Source organism: Cetorhinus maximus, chromosome 11, assembly GCF_964194155.1.
Source record: "Cetorhinus maximus chromosome 11, sCetMax3.hap1.1, whole genome shotgun sequence".
Taxonomy (NCBI): Eukaryota; Metazoa; Chordata; class Chondrichthyes; order Lamniformes; family Cetorhinidae; genus Cetorhinus; species Cetorhinus maximus.
In genome coordinates this window covers 82,709,927-82,729,327 of record NC_135889.1, presented here as the reverse complement: position 1 = coordinate 82,729,327, position 19,401 = coordinate 82,709,927, and the positions used below count along the sequence as shown (strand labels likewise).

The following is a 19,401-nucleotide window of genomic DNA, read 5'->3' as shown; positions in this document are numbered from 1 at the left end:
TCCTCCTCGGCCTGTGAAGCTGGAGCTGCTGAAGTCACAGAAAGAGGGGATTCAGATGGGCCGGGCACTCCCAGAGTCACCTGGACGGATGGCCCTGGGGTGTGCACCTGCTGATCCTCCTCCCCATGGGTGCCCGAGGGCCCCTGGCTGAATCCTTGAGGAGAAGGGGTAGCTGGAGTGAGATTGAACTACCTGGCACCCCTCTTGCTTACACACTGTTGGAGGCCAACTATTGCATGAGTGATGGAGTTGAGCCCATGCAGCAGTGCAGGAGCGATTTCCTGGATCAAGGTCTCTACGGCGGCCGCCATCCTACCCGTGTTAACCTCAGTGTGTTGGCATGCCGGCGCTATCACCTCAAAGTGTAGGTGGACGGACTTCTCTGAGGAGTGCAGTGGACATCCCTTCCTGATGTTCCCGAGCTTGCCTTTGCAGCTCCAGCAACTGAGACTTGACCGAGTCCAGAGGCTAATCACCTGACTCGGACTCAGCAAATATCTGGCCTCCAGCAGTCCTCTGAGTGCCAGATACCTGGGAAGTCCCTGCCGCCGCCTGCTGTGGATCAGACAGTGTGATGTGCCCTCCAGACTTTTAGTCCCGAGGCTATTCTAAAGCTAGGTCCCACCGAGATGTGTGTCTCTGTACTGGTGGAGGGTGTGGGTGAGCGCTGTTTTGGGACTTCAGGGAGGGTGCCTCCAGATTCATCTTTAGAGGTTTCTTCGGAACTTGATTGGAGGCCCTGGCTGTTTGGCAGATGTGCCTGCAGAAGCAAGGGGAGATAATTAGTGCATGGTAATGACCTGTGAAACAGGACACATCACGCACAGCATGGTTGTCTGATAGATGTGGCACTGCTGGATCCTCACTGGTAGAGCTGACCTCACTGTCAGCACGGGACTGGTCCATATTGTCGCCGGCTGGATGGCTCTGTTTTCAAAGTCCGTGAGGACCTTGATTTCAGGCATTCCTCCAGCGGTCTGCGACCTCTCCTTCTTGTTGTGTGGCAGCTTGTCCTGCATGAATAGAGAAGGAGGAAGTGTAAGCAGGATGCCTGCCAAGGCAGATGATAAGTATGCCTGGCATGTGTGGGTGGTGAGTGGTCCCATGGATGGGATGAGGACAATGTCGTTGAGATTGAGAGAGTGAATGGTGATGTCTCTTGCACTGGCAGTGAGTGAGGGTCCTATGGATGTGTGATGGGTTTGTGAGTGTGTGAGTTGAGAGTGATGAGAAGAGTGACTTACCCTGGTGGAATGGAGGAGATCTTTCATCCTCTTGCAGCACTGGGTGGCTGTCCTCTTTTGAAGGTCATTGGCGCTGACCACCACTGCCACCACCTCACATGCCTGGTTGGTCATGGCACTGCCCATCCTGCAGCCAGAGCTGGGGTAGAGGACATCTCAGTGAACCTCCATGGCATCCAAAAGGCATTCCAGTGGCATGTCGCTGAACCTGGGGGCTGCAGTCTTTTGCCTTTCATGGACATCTTCCCTGCAGCAGTCATGGGCTGGAAGCACTGAGATGTGTGTGCGAGGTTGAACTTTAAATATGACGGCTGGTGTGATGAAGCAGCAGGCTCCCCCGCCCACCATGGAAACAGTGTGTTTCCCATGAATGCAGAAATAACGTGACGGGTTTGAGAGGATATGGTGTGAAAACCCGCCATCGCAACCGGCAGATAAATGTTGTTTTACCCGCCCGCTACTGCACTCAGTGCAAATCTGGGACGATTCCACCCATAGGCTTATACCCACTCCTCTCTCCCTCAAACTGAATGTAAAATTCAAGCATATTATGGTCGCCCCTACCTAGGAGCGCTTTCACTATTGAGATCATTAATTAATCCTATCTCGTTGCACAATACCAGGTCCAGTATAGCCTGCTCTCTGGTTGGCTCCAGAACATGCTGTTCTAAGAAACTATCCCAGAAATATTCTATGAACTCCTCATCTGGGCTACCTTTGCCCATCTGACTTTTCCAGTTTATATGTAGATTAAAATCTCCCATGATTATCACTGTGCCTTTCTGACAAGCTCCCTTTATTTCTTCCTTTATGCTCCATTCTACTATGTGGTTACTAATAGGAGGCCTGTACATGACTTCCACAAGTGACTTCTTGTCTTTAACATTTCTCACCTCTACCCAAACTGTCTCCACATCCTGGTTTCCTGAATTTAGGTCATCCCGCTAATTGTGCGAGTACCATCATTGATTAATAGGGCCATCTCTCCATCTTTCCCTCACCTCCTGTCCTTCCTAAATGCCCCATACTCTTTGATTTTCAGGTCTCAAGCCATGTCCTCCTGCAGCTATGTCTCTGTAATGGTTATCAAATCGTACTTATTTATTTCTATGTGCACTCTCAGTTCATCTGTTTTCTTTTGAATGCTTCATGCATTCAGATATAGAGCTTTTAGTTTTATCCTTTTATTCCTTTTATAACCTCTAGTCTTGTCTCACATGTCGGGGCTAGAGAGGTTGGGAGTGGGGAAGCAATGGTGTTGGGGGAGTGAGGTTGGGAGTGGGGGAGCGATGGTGTTGGGGGAGTGAGGTTGGGAGTGGGGAAGCGATGGTGTTGGGGGAGTGAGGTTGGGAGTGGGGAAGCGATGGTGTTGTGGGAGTGAGGTTGGGAGTGGGGGAGTGATGGTGTCGTGGGTGGGGTGAGGTTGGGAGCGGGGAGGCAGAACGGGGGGTGGAGAGTGTAATGGGGGAAAATGCAGCAACTATGGAGGTAGGTGCAAGGGGGAGGAAGGTGGAAGGAAAGGAGTTCGGAGGAGGGGAGGGATTTCAGGGGAGGAAGGAGTTTGAAGTGGGGAAGGAGTCTGGGGGGAAGGAAGGAGTTTGGAGAGGGGGAAGGTGTTCAGGGGGAGGAAGGAATAAGGGTGGAGGAAGGGCTAAGGGGGCTGGGATGACCAGGTGAGTGTGCAAGGGAGGGGTTTGTAGAGACAATACTGCCTCCTGGGGAGTGAAATAAGGGTGGGCATGCTGGGAGGGAATGGTGAGAATGAGAGAGGGCAGAAGGAGCAGGGAGAGTGGGAGGGTGAGGGTGCGATGGTAGCGGTAGAAGGGACAGCGAAGGTGGTTGCTGAGGACACGGAGGCAGGCACGGACACTGGGAGTGGAAAGGAGGAGGTCGGGGAGGTCAACGTGAATGGGGGTGGAAATCTCGGGAAGATAGGGAATGTGCGCGTTCACCTGGGCATCCCGGAAAGAAAAGGGTTCTGGCTGGTAGTTGAAAGTAGGGAGGTGGAAGGCGATGCCAGGGTAGTCAACAGCGAGGGGGGAAAGAACATGGTTGACTGAGGGAGGGGAGAGGACCAGAGGGCTGAAGACATACTTAACAACCACAATGCTTTAAAATCAAAAGTGAAAGGAGCCTCGTGTTGGGCGGGCACAGGTGCTGCATGGGAGTGCATGAAGTGGATGGGCAGAGATGCAGGTCAGCTCAGATGGACAACTGAAAGAGAACCCCAGCAGGCAGAATTCAAAATGCTCAGGACAGTGAGATAAATGTGATGGAGGAAGGCTCTGCTTGTGTGGGAGAGTGCTTGCCTGAGGCTCCGAAAGGCCCTGCCACACACACACACTGCTCCCCCCAGAATCACTCGTGGTCCAGCCATGTGCAGCTGAGCTGCTAGTCGGGGCAGGGGGCAGGTGGGGAATGCAGGGGGAGGGTTTGCGAAGCCTGTAAATGAAGCTGATTACACCATTACACATTATCCAGTGAAAGTGAATATATATTTTTTCTTTATTCTTTCATGGGATGCGGGTGTCACTGGGAAGGCCAGCATTTGTTTCCCATCTAGAATTGCCCTTAAACTGAATGGTTTGCTAGGCCCTTTCAGAGGACAGTTAAGAGTCAACCACATTACTGTAGATCTGGAGTCACAGGCCTGGCCAGACCAAGTGAGGATGACAGATTTCCTTCCTAAAAGGACATGAGTGAACCAGATGGATTTTTACGACAATCGATGGTGGTTTCATGGTCACCGTCATTGAGCCTAGCTTTATACTCCAGATTTATTAATGGAATTCAAATTCCACCAGCTACCATTGTGGGATTTGAACCCATATCCTCAGAGCATTAGCCTGGGCCTCCGGATTACTAGCCCAGCAACATCACCACTACACCATTTTCTCTCCATCTATTGTCAGATTATAAAGTGACAAAATCTGTTCACCCGTGCAACCAGCTATGATCAGAAATTCTTAACTTTTTTAGGCATACCACTTCTTCTAGGTGCTGCCCTGACATCTGCAACAGGGATGGAGACAGTCTGTACAACAGTTGGCCCTGTTGCCTCTGATCACTTTGGCGTGGGTCCTCTGGAGGTTCGAGGTCTTGAGGCCCCTGGCTTGCTTTGGCTGTCCTTCTGTGGGCCAGCTGCTCCCTCTGCGATGACAGAGGATGAGGTTGAGGGAGGCTCAGAGGAAGAGGACAGCCTCTGAGATTCCTGAGTGGATGACCCAGGGGTGTCCAGCTGCTGGTCCTCCTCCCTTTGGGTGCCTGAGGGCCCTGGCCTGACTCCTTGAGGGGAAGGAGCACCTGGGAAGACATCGATGTGCCCTGTTTCCCTCGTGTTGCTACTGCAGGAGCTCACCCATGGCTACCACGATGGAGGGCAGGTCTGCGCGCATCTCTACGTTCTGCGGGACCAGGGTCTCCATGGCGTCTGAAATCCTTCCCATGGAGGCCTCCATACACGATCATGTGAGCATCACTCCATCAGAAAGCAGGTGGACGCACTCCTCTGACTTGAATGCCACTCTGTTGAGGGTTTCAACAACTCTATAAGAAGTTCCCCCGCCATCCACTGACTCCCCACGATGAATTGGAAAGCCGAATCCAGAGGCTCGTCACCTGACTCAGACCTCACAGGTACCTCTTCCCCAGCTGTCCTCCAAGTGCCGGGGATCTCGGCTGAACCTGCTTCCTCCTGCTGCGACAAGTGCGATGACCACCAGATTGTGAACCTGCTCTAGATCTAGGTCCCACCAAGGTGTGTGTCTCTGTGCTGGTGGAGGGTGTGGGTAAGCGCTGTGACAGGTCTTCCAGGCTGCTTATTTCCAGCTCTTCAATGGAGGAGGTGTGCTCCTGGCTGGAGGTGAGGACCTGGATGGAGCTGAGGGACTGGCTGGCTGAGGGTTTTGGTCACTTGGCAGAGCTCCCTGTGAACCAAAGTAGAGGCAATTAGTGCATGGCAGCAGAGTCAAAAACAGGAGAGAGAGCACTCACAGTTCTGTTGAGAGAGGGATGATGTGGTGAAGGATCCTCACGAGACTTCACCATTGCCGCAGGCACAGTCCATGTCCTCACCAGTCAGCGTGATGGCACCTTCCTCAAAGTGAGTGAGGGGCCTAATGTGGAACACTCCACCCGGGTCTGGGACGTCACCTTGCTGTTGTGAGGCAGCTTCTCCTGCATAAAAACAGACGGAGAGGGTGTGGGTAGGATGCATGGCACTGCGTGGGATTTTTGTGTGGTGAGCAGAGCCATGGATGGGATGAGGACACGAGCTCCAGAGGATATGAACCTAACTGAGATGTGAGGATGTGTGTGAGAGTTAATGATGATGTCCCTTGAGGTGTGAGATCCCTGTGGATGTGTGATGGGTTTGTGAATGTGTGAGTTGAGAGTGATGAGAAGAGTGACTTACCCTGGCAGCAAGGATGAGATCATTCGTCCTCTTCCTGCACTTGGTGGCTGCCCTCCTTTTCTGGCCATTGTGGCTGACCACTGCTGCTACCACCTCCCATGCTGGATTGATGACCTTGTTTGTTGGCCTACGCCCACAGCAGGGATAGAGAATATCGCAGCGGGCCTCCACTGTGTCCAGTAGGCATTTCAGAGAGGTGTCGCTAAATCTGGGGGCAGCACATTTCCTCCCTTTGGCAGCCATCAGTTCGTAGCAGCTTCCTATGCCTTGAAGAGTGCTAGCTCTGTGCAGGGGCGGCCTTTAAATATGACACCCGATTTACTGAAAGCCTGAGGTGACGGCGGGATAGGTGAATCAGAGGCCGCCCCCACCAGCAACCTGGCATGTTTCCCAGGAATGCATAATTAAAGAGGCAGGAATGGGATGATACAGCGCGAAAACTCGCCATTGCAGCCAGCGGGTACAATGTCCTTTTCCCCACCCAGTACTGCACTTAGTGTAAATCTGGGGTGATTCCACCCGACGTCTTCTAATTGCTTCACTGAGATGATCTCCACCAGTTTCATGTCATTCCAGTTCCTCCAAGACTTGTTTGGGCATACTACCAGCTATGACTCATCTTTCCCCTTCCCCTGTTCACTTCATTTTACTCAGTTACATGAAAGGGCTCACTTACTTTCCAGTTCTGATGAAGGGGTTATGCCTGGAATGTTAATCTGTATGTTCCCTTTATGCAGATCTTGCTGGCCTACTATATATACACAATACTCCCATTAAAAACTGCAAATTCCTGTTCTAATTGACTTACATGAGCTAAAATACATAGTTCAAAGCGTTCAGCCTTCCTTGAACAGTCCAGGAGTGGGGCCCCACTCAAACTAACTTTTAGACAAACAGAAGCTCTAATATACAATAATTTAATTGTTTGTTGTATGGCCTAAGGAAGTGCAATAATTATACATGTTGTGAGAGATTCATGGCATGATTATACAATATTGTACTGCAACAAATTATAACTTTTTAAGCTTATCATTTAAGTACGAAATGAGACTGAAATTGATTGTTGCTTTTAAGTTAGCAGTGACCAAACTTCCTTTAACAGTCACAGAAATCTATGAAGCTTTTCTTCGTAATGAACTAAGGTTAATCAGTTCAGGACTTATGTTTATAAAGTATAGCTGTAGGCATTTCAGACAAATGTGCAATTGTTTAGTTTTGTGGTAAACACCAAGATATTGATGTGAAGTATTGCTGAAAAAAATTGCTGAAAAAAATTGCCGTACTACCAAACGACTATTTATATTGGTATTACTCTGCTCAAATATTGGTGCATACTCCTTTATTCACTATTTTAACAGAAGCATTCAATTATTTATTTTAAATGGGCTATCATTAAAATAGGAATATTAAAATGTTTGCTCATATTCAAAGTGTAATTCTTCCGGCTGAAAGTTTCTTAGAAAAGTTAAAAGTGTTATATATTTCTTACATTGTATTAAATAATCTTCTCCATATTGTTTTTTCACATCAGGCGGGAGGTGGCTCCAGATGTCTTGCTTTTCATGATGCTGTAAGCTGCAATCAGTCAATTTGGTTACAAAAATTCCAGGTTCGATACAAGAAACTTTAATTCCAAAGTGCTTCATATCACGCCTGAGTAAAGAGCAGATTTTGCATACAGATGAGAACAGAAATAACTACTTGGTTATGTTGTAGAACTTTTCCAACAAAGAAAACAGATATTTTTTTAGTCATTAATCCATTTCTTGTAAAATAACTATTCCTCACTCGCTGCTTTGAACAAAGGTGGGAGTTTGACCTTACTTCAAAGACAGCACAAGGAACAGTGAGATATGTAATTATGTAGCATCACATCTGCTGCTTTTGTTGATCCCAAAGCAGATAGAACTAACAGGTTCAGGATAACTTATCAACAAAGACTGGATGATGATGCTGCAGTACCTATGGAACCATACTACAGTATTCTTCAAGGGAAACAAGAGAGGGGGAATTAAGCGTACATTTTAATTTCACCTAACTATGCGTGTAAATCGTGATCTGAGCCTATAAATTAAACTACATAGGTTAAAATAGCAGGAAAAGGAACTTAATACAGGTGCATTATGCTTCTGTGTGCTTTTATCATGAACAATTTTTTCAAGTGTCTTGCTAATAAAAAGAGTAATGGTTAGTGTCCACAACATCCACTTAGTTATCATTTGCAATGATTTACTGAAATCCCAAAATCGTTTTTTTTTTAATTCAGTCACAGGAAGGAACCTCATTCACATTCTTTGGAGGGTCATTTCATGTTTATTCTTGGGTGTGTAAGATTGAGGCAGAGGTATTCTCCTATCTCACCTGCATTCTTGAAAGGTGAAGTTGTAGTGCAAAAGAAAAGATGTGTTTACACATGAAGGAGGGTTATATATTGTGCAATGCCATGTGTTCTCTGTCATCTGGCAGAGTTTTCATGCTATGAGCCCATACTCAGAGCTTGTGTGCACTCCTGTCTACCAGTCGTGTTTCCAACTTTCCTCGAGTACATCTGCTAAACTCACCAATAGGTGGCAGCACTTTGCCACCACAAGTTGCCGAAGTTCTGCCTCTCTCAGCCCTGATGTTCGAACCTACAACCTTGGTTGTTTCTCAACCTCTAATTGCCTGTATTGCAGCCACAAGGCTCTTAACACAATACTGGGACGCAATGTTGTGTGAGCCATCACCTGAGCACTCATCAAGACGTGTGATGCTAATTGCAAATGGTGATCTTTGGTGGGCAACAGAATCTTTGAGCATGCTCTGAAAGTGCTTTAGACAATGTTGAGGGGAGCAATGGGATAGGAGCGAGGATGTACTGAAGCTGAAGTCTGCTCTTTATTGGCAATAACTCGTCACCTTGAGGGTTTCATGGTGTCTGCGCATTTTGGAATTCGCAAGGTCCAGGGCTGGCCAAGAGGGCACAATGTGCATCTTAGTGAGGAGGCATTCTAATGTCTGGCACACAAGTGGTTGAAAGTTGTCATCCTCAGGTGGTCCACATGTACAGTAAGGTGAGGATAAAAGCAGGCCAACATCCCTAACTGAGAGTGCCAGATGTTAATGTGATCGAGCAGAAGACGACACAGAGGATTGAGTCATCTCTGATTAGATGCACGCCTACGAATGTCCTCGGTTGCCTTGACTCAAGTGTCACCTATCAGCTTCACCATCGAGGTTAGACAGAATGCGTTGTCCTGTCGTTGGAGATGGATCTTTGTGAGAAACTTTGTCAGATTGAAGCTATAGAGCTACAAGCCCACTGAGGATAGTGGAACAGCTCCTGGCTCCCATTGCGACTCGGATGCAGGAGAAATGTTTGAAGTACCTTCTGATATTTGATGCTAGGATTCCCTTCTCCAGTTAGCACCTCATCTCAGCACGGACACATGCTCCCAAGGCTTCATCACCCTTCAAAAGATCAGGACAATGTGAGCCTGGTGTGTAACTATTCACTCCCATATTGAAGTGGGTGAATTGAGAGAAATAGCAACGCTGGTGTTCATGTGGGCCCATGTTGGAGGGCACTTGTCTAATAGGGTACTCACTGCAACTCGTCGTCCTCTTTATGGAATATGGTGGCTGTGAGGGACTCACACACATGCCTGTCTCGTCTGGCATGTGCAATGGCCTCTTCTCTAGCAGTCTCAGCTTCCTCGAACTCTAAGCCCTTATTCCCTTTGATGTCCTCCTCATCAGAGGAGACATATAGCTATTCCATGTCGGCATCTGGCAAGTCTTTCCGACTTTGCAGTGCCAGGTTGTACAGCGCACAGAGAGCCACGATGATCCGTAAGACCCTCGGGGGAGTGTACTGGAGTGCTCCATCGGATCTGTCCAGGTATCGGAATCATATCTTTCAGATGCCTATGGTCTACTCCACCAATGGCTCAGATAGTGGCAGGAGCATTGTTGGCCCTTCTGTCTGCAGGTTTCTGTGGCCACTGCATGGGCATCATCAGCTACGTCCTTTGCAGGTAGCCCTTGCCACTGAGGGGCCAACCCTGGACCCTGTGTGGTCCCTCGAAGATGTCCGGGACTCAAGATGTATGAGTCGCGGGCACTTCCTGGATATCTGGCGCAAACCTACATGATAAATTTCTTATGGTCTCAGAGCGGCTGTACATTGAGCAAGTGGTAACCTTATCTGTTTATGCGTTGGAGTGCCTGTTGCCAAAGAGCTTTTATAGCCACATGAGTGCTGTTGATGGCACCCTGCACTTGCAGGAATCCAGAAATCGCTGCAAAACCCAGTGCTCTGGTGTCCTGGCTTGCTTGCTCTCTGTCGAAGTTGGCGCAATTGTGGGCCTTGGAAAAAAGGATGTCTGCCACCTCATGTATGCATTTGCAAGTGGGTGCTTGAGAAATCCTACAGAGGTCCCCATGGAGCCCTGGAAAGAGCCACTTATGTAGAAGTTCAAGGCAGCGGTTACTTTCACAGCCAGTGGCAATGGATGGCCTCGAAGTCCCCGTGACGCCAATTCCTGGAGAATGTGGAAAATTTGAGTCACCGGGTATCTGGACATGTGGAGGCATTGGCGACACTGTCTCTCACTCATCTGCAGATGACACCTGAGTTCTGTAGACCCTCGGTCTTGCAAGGCACCTACACACAACGTCTCTCTGAACCTCATCCTCTGCGTCTGGAGTGGACCCTGCTGCCCCTTGGTCATGAGGGTTTAGCACCTCCCTTTGATGAGCCTGGTGACTCAGTTGCAAGCTTCTCCTTCTCTCCTGCCTATATGCAATGACGCAGGCAGCAATAAATCTAGGCTCCATATTCCTAATGGTCTCCTCTCTGCAGCATCAATGAAAAACAGACATGAGCCAGCATCAGCCGGCAAACGTCCTAGTTCTGTCAATGACTCGCCGGTGAATGTGGGTTCAAGTGTTCCAGTGTCGGAAACTAATCGCCCAAAGAATCCAGGCCAGCACAGGGTTTGTTTCAAGGTGCTCCTCCCCTGCGCGTCCCCCCTCCCCATCCTACTATACATGACCAACTGCTATAACATTGCTTTGGCCAGGTGCTTCAATATGCTGCTTTCAGCCCAGTTGCTTGGGTCCTCATTCACTGCACTCTACTACCACACTCCTTGGAATACACATGAGAGAAAACGTTTAGTCAGGAACCCAGATTATTTGAGGGGGGCCTGAGGCTTCTCCTCTCTAAAGCTGCCAGCTTCATGATTGTAACACGCATCTGAAGCTTGTCCAGTCGTCCAATTGTTCTGGAGTGTGTTACCACTCTGGGGCATCTCTACGCTATGAACAGGGGCTTAATACAAGGAGATCAATTAGTGCCACTTTGCGGGGTTAGTCTTGCATGAAAGCACATCATAGCTTCACTTTCCTGGTTCCCTGCATTGTCACTGCAGGGTTCCTAACATGTTTCAGCTGTGCATCTCTCCTCATTTGGGAATGCAGAGCTCAGTTGGGTGCCCATTTAATCGCCCTCCCACCCACCCCATGCATGCACCTGCCCTCCAATTGGCCCTCAGAATCCTCACCAGCAGAACATCTCCTCATTTTAATTTTGTACTGCACCATCGCCGCCGAATGGAAGATGGTGGTTCTGAGGTTACTACCAGACCAGCTTGGACCCTCCCTATGTGAATGTAGAAATCCCTCCCATCGACTTGGAGGGTCTAAATGTTCAGGTTTCTCTCCCTCCAAGAATCTCTCGACCCTTCGCCTGTATTCCTTGATCCCATCATGATTGTGCTGGATATCCGTTTGTTACCCCCGGAACATGATGAGGTCGATGTGCCTATGCCTCATGTGGACCTCACCCGTCAACATCTTGAGGATACTTGCACAGTCTGACATATATACCACCCTTCCTTTCCGACACCCTCGAATGCCCCCACAATACCATTTCCCAATCTAAAGGCTGTAGCTGTCCTCCCTGACTGTGTGCAATCTGCAGCCCAGTGTGATACCAGAAACCCCCAGGACCAATGCACATGATGTTATGACAACATCCTGTGCACAGCATGCTGGGTAAGACTGAGACTGGACTGACAGGCCCTCCCCCTGCCTGGAGTGGGACAAGGACAGTCTTTGCAAGCTCAATATTGAAGCACTTCTTCACTTAGCCATCGTCCCATTCTAAGTCATTCTGTAACCAACTCTCCCCCCATCTTGGCCTTGAGGGCGCTTCCCCACCACACACTACCACCCCTCCCCCCCCCCACCACCCCCCCCCCCCCCCCACCCCCAGTCATGTGACTGAGTGCTACCTTCCCCACTGTTACCCCTCAGTGGAGCCCTTGCCCTGCAGCATATTTCCTTGCTGAGGGCCAGCTTCCCCCCTTCCCCAGTGGAGCCCTAGCCCTGCAGCCCCTCTCAACACGTCTTCCTACCTCCCCCTGGACCATGACCCCACCACCAAACGTCAAGCCGTTGTTTCCAGGACTGTCACTGACCGCATCTCCTCTGGAGACCTTCCTTCCACAGCTTCTAGCCTCATAATCTGCCAACCCCGCATAGCCCGCTTCTACCTCCTTCCCAAAATCCATGATCAGGACTATCCTGGTAGACCCATCGTGTCAGCCTTTTCCTGCCCCATGGAACTGGTTTCTTCCCATCTTGACTCTATTGACCCTCCCAGAACCATGATAGGGTCCTCCTTGTCCCCACTTTTCACACCAGCCTCCGCATTCAATGGATCGTCCTCTGCCATTTCCACCAACTCCAGTACGATACCACCACCAAACACATCTTCCCCTCACCCACCCCCCTGTCAGCATTCTGTAGGGATCGTTCCCACCGTGACACCCTGGTCCACTCCTCCATCTCCGCCAACTCCTCATCCCTTCCCCACAGCACCTTCCTATGCAATCACAGAAGGTGCAACACCTGCCCCATCACCTCCTCCCTCCTCACCGCCCAAGGCTCCAAAAATTCCTTTCAGGTGAAGCAGTGCTTCACTTGCACTTTCTTGAATTTGGCCTATTGCATTTGCTGCTCCCAATATGGTCTCCCCTATTTTGGAGAGACTAAACTCAGATTGGGTGATCACTTTGGGGAACATCTTCACTCAGTCCGCAAGCCTGACCCAGACCTTCTTGTCGCTTGCCATTTCAACACACCATCTTGGTCTCATGCCCACATGACCGTTCTTGGCCTGCTGCAATGTTCCAGTGAAGCCCAATGAAAACTGGAGGAACAGCACCTCATCTTCCGATTAGGCACTTTACAGCCTTCCGGACTTAACATTTGAGTTCAAAAACTTCAGACCACGAACTCTCTCCTCCATCTTTACCCCCTTTTTAATCAATTTTTAAAATTGTTATTTCTTTTTATTTTTTTTTTTAGTTATTCATTTTTTAATACATTTTTTAAAAATTCATTATCCTTTTTTTCATCATTTTTCCCCAACACTGCCCCCACCACAGGACCATCTGTCACTTGTTTCTATGTTGTGCTTTCACAGAGCATTGACCTTTGTTCTGCTATTAATACATTGCTGTCTTAACTTTATTCCACTATCAGCACCTTCTTTAGTCTTTAACACTCCCATTAACACTCCCTTTGTCCTGTTTCCATGACATCTTTGTCAATCTCGCCTGAGCTCCCATCTATCCCTGACATTCTATTTTGCTCCATTTGCTTCACCATCTCTTAAACAGTGTAAAATCCATTGTATTTCTACTTCTCTTTAGCTCTGAAGAAGAGTCATATAGACTCAAAATGTAAACTCTGTTTCTCTTTTCACAGATGATGCTGAGATTTTCCAGCCTTTTCTGTTTTTGTTCCTGCAGCCCTTTCCCTTGCCTCAGGCAAGTTTGCCCCCCCTTCCCCAGTGGCGGCCTTACCCTGCAGCCCATTAAAAGCTACCGCTACCTTACTGCCGGCCTGGTAGGTAGAAACTTGCCTCTGACTACCCCCTAAAAGTGATGTTGTGCTGCCTGTGAAGCCTGGTGGTGAGTCTGAATTTCCGCGGGAATTGTGCAATGCAAGGTAGGTGAACAAACCTCAAAGTCACGAGTGAAGCGCAGGTCACCAGGCGCACGTCGATTATATACCGCTGTGAAACATGTCAGTCTAATTGAACACTGACGTGCCCTGTTGATTCAGTGCGAGGGGATGATTCTGGCGATCAGCCCTTATAATGAGATGCCAATGTATCAAACTGATGTTGCCGACCTGCCGGAAATGTGGCCCGCCATTGAAGGCTGGAGCAGATGATCCTGGACTGCTTTTACAACGGCAGTAAACTGATTTTTCCGATCTCGTGATATTTTCCATCTCGCCCGCCATGGGCGGGGCCTGAAAATCCCACCCTTAGTCTACTTCTGATCCCCACAATCCTATTTGCTTCAGGGACTTGGACAGCATGCAGCAGGCACCTCAAAGCACTGAAGAAGTGTCACCAGTGGTGCCTTCGCAAGATCCTCCAAATCCAGTAGCAAGAAATGCAGCATCCAACAGCAGCATCATCTCCCAGGCCAACTTGCCAAGCATTGAGGCACAAATCACTCAAAATCAGCTCCACTGGGTCGGAAATGTTGCTCGTAAACCTGACTTCAGACTCCTGAAGCAATTGCTCCACTCGGAGCTCGGGTTGGCAGAAGACTCCCAGGAGGAATCACTTTAGGGATGTCCTCAAAGCATCCCAGAAGAGGTCAGACATACCCACTAAGCCATGGGAGTTTGTACTGACCAAAATGGAGAAGGCTCGTTCAAGTGGTCACCAAGCACAGAGGCAGAGTTGAGACACGGGAGGGAGCACACAGACCTCCAAACAGCCCATCTACCCAACCCTCAAGCAGCACCTGCCCCACATGTGGCAGAGTGTGCAGATCGCCCGTTGGACTTGTCATCTATTTCAGAACCCATCAAACCAGAGTGGAAGCAAGTCATTCTTGATATCGAGGGACTACCTAATAAGAAAAAATGTCTATATGTATTTGATGTTTGTTATTTTCTTGCTGCATTCTCCTTTAAATGCCTTGTAAATGCATGATATCCTCACCTTAAGCTATCATTGAAAGCTTCCATCCCAAATTTCGATGGGAAGTATCCTCCGCCAGTCAGAGCTAATCGACCAAGCACACTGCTTACATTCACTATTCTTCCCCTGGCTTTTTTAATCAGAGGTAGCAATTTTAATGTAATTTCAATTGGTCCTAATAAATTAACTTCAATAGGTCTTCTGAAATGTTCAATTTGTAACCAGTCTGTGGGACAGAGTATTCCAGCTATTCCAGCATTGTTTATCAATCCCCATAGACCTGTAGGAACAAATTAGGACAATTATACTTATACAACAATAATTTGCATTTATATAACACCTTCCACATTTGCCCCAGATAATTTTGCTTTTATACTTTCATGGGGTGTGGACGTTGTTGGCAAGGTCAGCATTTGTTGCCCATGCCTAATTGCCCTTGAACCGAGTGGCTTGCTGGGCACTTTTTAAAATTCATTCATGGGATGTAGGTATCCCTGGCCAGGTAAGCATTTATTGCCCATCAAGCAGTGAGTATTCTATCACACTCCTGGCTTGTGCCTTATAGATGGTGGACAGGCTTTGGGGAGTCAGGAGGTAAATTAATCGCCGCAGGATTCCTAGCCTCTGACCAGCTCTTGTAGCCACAGTATTTATATGGCTGATCCAATTCAGTTTCTGGTCAATGGTAACCCCCAGGATGTTGATAGTGGGGGATTCAGTGATGGTAATGCCATTGAATGTCATGGGGCGATGGTTACGTTCTCTCTTGTTGGAGAAAGTCATTGCCTGGCACTTATGTGGCATGAATGTTATTTGCCACTTGTCAGCCCAAGCCTGGATATTGTCCAGATCTTGCTGCATTTGGACGTGGACTGCTTCAGTATCTGAGGAGTCATGAATCATGAACATTATGCAATCATCAGCGAACATCTCCACATCTGACATTTTGATGGAAGGAATAGCATTGGTGAAGCAGCTGAAGATGGTTGGGCCTAGGACACTACCCTGAGGAACTCCTGCAGCGGTGTCCTGGAACTGAGATGACTGACCTCCAACACCACAACCTTCTTCCTTTGTGCTAGGTATGACTCCAACCAGTGGAGAGTTTTCCCCAATTCCCATTGACTCCAGTTTTGCTAGGGCTCCTTGATGCCACACTCGGTCAAATGTTGCTTTGACGTCAAGGGCAGTCACTCTCACCTCACCCCTGGAGTTCAGCTCTTTTGTCTTTGTTTGAACAAAGTCTGTAATGAGGTTAGGAGCTGAGTGATCCTGGCAGAACCCAAACTGAGCTTCAATGAGCAGGCTATTACTAAGCAAGTGCCGCTTGATGGCACTGTTGAAGGCAGGCTGTCTCTGTTAAATATTTTTCAGTTCAGCTTCCCTTTAAAAGATGAAAAATGAAACACCCAGGCAGAGAAAGGATTCTAGGATGAAAGATGTGTGACTGGAGTCATTTGTGGTGGGTGTGGGCAGGAGGAGAGGTGCCATTGTTCTGCTGGAGCTAACAGACCCTCAAGAATCATCCTCTGAAGGGAGTGGCAACCAAGAGGCCAGGAAGGTCCACACCTGTAGTCTGATCTCAATCCCAGGGTGATTACTTCACCCAGGTTATTAAGGTCATTGAATGAAAGCTCTCATGACATCTTCTATCCAATTCACTACCAAACTCTCAATGCACCACATCCGCATTACTCACTCAATAGCTCTCCCTGGCACTCAGGGCTCACAAATAACATCTCGATACTCCAGCTCATCCTCACACACCTACCACTGCTGCAAGCCTCACATGCAATTCTTGCTGCTTCCACATATTATTCAGCTATGGCAGGAATATCATCCAAACACAGCGCTACACAGGGCTGGTGTCATGGTCCCCATCCTCCCTGCTAAAATGTCAGTACGGAACAATCCCAGGGGAATAACAACTGCCCTGCTGCGATTTTACAGCCAATTGGCCATTAATGGAGGGGAGGCAGGACTTCTGCCCCCTCAGGGACAGGACACCCTGCCTCAGGGAGCTGCCAGCCAATCCGATGCTAGCAGTTCTCCAGCACCAGCATTGCACGAGTATTGGCCGTTGCCTGTACTGCAGGTAGTGGGGCTTGAGTAGGCGAATTGTATGGGATCAAATCCAGCAGGTGAGTCAAGCGTCTCCCAGGTGTAAAGCTGAAAGCCTCCGGTGAGGGAGGTAGGGGGCTGAGATTTGAGAGGATGGGGGTGGGAGGGGAAAGGGAAATCTGGAGGAAGGGTTACACATTTGTTGGGGGGGGGCTTCTCTGATGGTCCCAAGGGGCCGTTAACGAGGGAACTCTCTCTGCCTGCAAACAGGCCACACACGGCAACCTACCAGGTTGGGAACTTGTCATGGGCCTCTCCCAAATCTAAGCAGTGGCGGATGAGGCCCTTAAGTGGGCATTAATTGCCCACTTAAGGGTCTCAAATGGTTCACTGATGAGCGGGCCGTCCAACTCCACTTTGTTCTTGCCGCTGGTAATGTTGTGGAGGAGTTGGAGCATACAAGTAGGTTGCCGGTAGGCCAGCCATTGAATTCACAAGCCCCCCCCTGCCACCTTCAGACCCACCAGTGGGGGAGTGTATAATCCAACCCACAATCATTGACATTCTGCCCTTGGTCTTGCAGTATAAGGGTGGCACACAATAGAAAAGAGCAGAGCTGAATGCTTGCATCTCCAGCGCCCTATGGAGGAGATGGCTCTCAGCATCATGGGGTCAACTACAGCAGAGTCCATGACACCCGACATCACTGAGGACATTTCTTAACTTCTCAACTCCCAGCACACCTTCATCCTGCTGTTTGGAAAAAAGGGCAAACCAAGGTGGTGTGGTCATGGGCTGCTTGCTTCCCACTCCAGCCACAGCAGTCCATAGAGGAAGAGAGAGAGAGCAACAGCACAGTACCAATGAAGGTGAGGCTTTGCCATTTGATTACACACTCACAGCCACTAGGTCAGATACTGGCACAGCACAAACCTTGAAGGCTGGTACAAAGTTGGGATCAGCATTTGCTGAGTCATCCAAGAACAAGTGGGCTGCAGTCGAACCAGGCAGAAAGAATAGCTCTTTTTCCAGTAGGTTGAGATCGCAGGTAAATTCTGCTACAGAGGGTTCACATAATGATGTTGATGAGGGAGCATACAGGAGACACGGCAGATGCACAACCATATTGCTGGGGGCATTGCTGACCTGCCAGATAGCTGCCATTCACTGTCAGGGAACATGGAGGAATCCAAAACCAACTTGGCAGAGGACATTGTGCAGAGCTTTCCCTCTCCACGGACTCTGTTCCATCTCCCTGATATCCTGCAGACCCAGAGGCACTACCCTTGCTGCCCTCCCCCTACCTGTTGCAGGTCACCTCCTGCTGTGCCCTCTCTGTGAGGCAGTGCAGCAACATTCTCTGGTAAGCCCAGAAACTCAGCACAACATCTCCGAAAACAATGCAGATTATTTCCAGACACTTTTCAGCAGCAGAAGTTCTTAAAAATTACTTTAGCTGCAGTATAAGTGCCTGATCCTTCAAGGGAAGCTAATGCAGGGATCATGTTACAGCTTAAGGCTTCTTGTCAGCAGCATGATAAATGACCATACTATCTGGACTCTCATGGTCCAAAATTACGTATCCTGTTGTCGGAGCAGCTGATTGGGTTACGTAATGTCAGGATGGCACTACTTCACAATCTCCCAATGCACAGGTGCCCTTCTCAAGAGGCTGTGCTGCGCTGTCACTGTAGAAGCAGCTGGTAGTGCCCCAGCAAAATGGTGCCAGGCTTCAGCTGAAGGTGGCGCTGCCAAGTTGAATTTCTCACCCTATATGCTTTCTTCTCACTATCCTCCAACTGATCCATTTTTTTATAAATTGTAACATTTTTCAGTATTCAGTATATATTACGTTATATGAAATATGTATGAGAAGTAGCTGTATATAAATTATATATCATTTTTAAATGATGTTAGTAAGTAGCTGGGGGAATCCTTTACATTGCACTTACCCCTCTTTCCCACCTCCATCTTGATCAGGTCAGCTGCATTCTCGATGCTATCCGATTTTGTAATATCCAACGGGATTGTTTTCAACCTGCTTGACGTCTCTTTCTTTAAATTTTGAGCCCCTTCCTCAGTCAGGCACCCAGCAAGTACTCGAAATCCACCTATATCAAGGACTTTTGCAGCCAGATTTCCAAAGCCAGTATCGCATCCAGTGATGAATACATACTTGTCCGAGACCTTTCCCACTTTAAGTTTGTCTCGCATCCACCAGCATAGAAACCAGATTAAGAGGAAGCCCAGAATGTATTCGAACATGTCCCTGTGAGTAAATGACGAGGGACTGAAAACAAAAAAGTGACTTAAGAAACAAACTCTAAAGCCAGGTACAATACTGAAATTCTGCAGAATAAAAAAACAAAGGTTTGTATGATATTCCCATGAAATTGTCTGTGGCATTGCATTTCACAAGAAGATCTCCAAGAATAAAAAAAAAGAAGATCCAAATGTATGAAGGGCTAGGCCAGAAAATGAAAGCTGCTAAAAGGATAACACTGAGAAATTCCCAGAACGAAAAACCAATTCAAAATTGTCAAATCCCAGTAAAAATCAATAGCACTAGCACCCATACCAGTTCCGACAAGCTTAACTGGTACCCTTCATTTCCAGGTTTTACTGGTTTTTCCTTTGGGAAGTCACAGATTTGTGTTAATAACGTGCTGAGGTAGCAGCAACAAATT

At 48.4% G+C, this 19,401-nt stretch overlaps 1 protein-coding gene across 2 annotated transcripts in view; it reads right to left on the bottom strand.

Annotated features, from left to right (window-relative positions):
- The window catches only part of LOC144686727 (dehydrogenase/reductase SDR family member 9-like), a 29,149-nt gene extending 10,100 nt beyond the window's left edge, over positions 1–19,049 (bottom strand). Inside the window, exons 1-3 of one of the 2 annotated variants that reach the window (XM_078552329.1) lie at positions 18,667–19,049; positions 14,675–14,933; positions 7,148–7,311 (exon numbers count right to left, since the gene is read on the bottom strand). In XM_078552329.1, coding sequence (XP_078408455.1) covers positions 7,148–7,311; positions 14,675–14,933; positions 18,667–18,979 — 736 coding nt within the window. In that variant the 5' untranslated portion in view covers positions 18,980–19,049. The remainder of the gene's footprint in view (positions 1–7,147; positions 7,312–14,674; positions 14,934–18,666) is intronic. The other variant, XM_078552330.1, reaches the window with a different exon arrangement.
- Between the last annotated feature and the right edge of the window lie 352 nt (positions 19,050–19,401).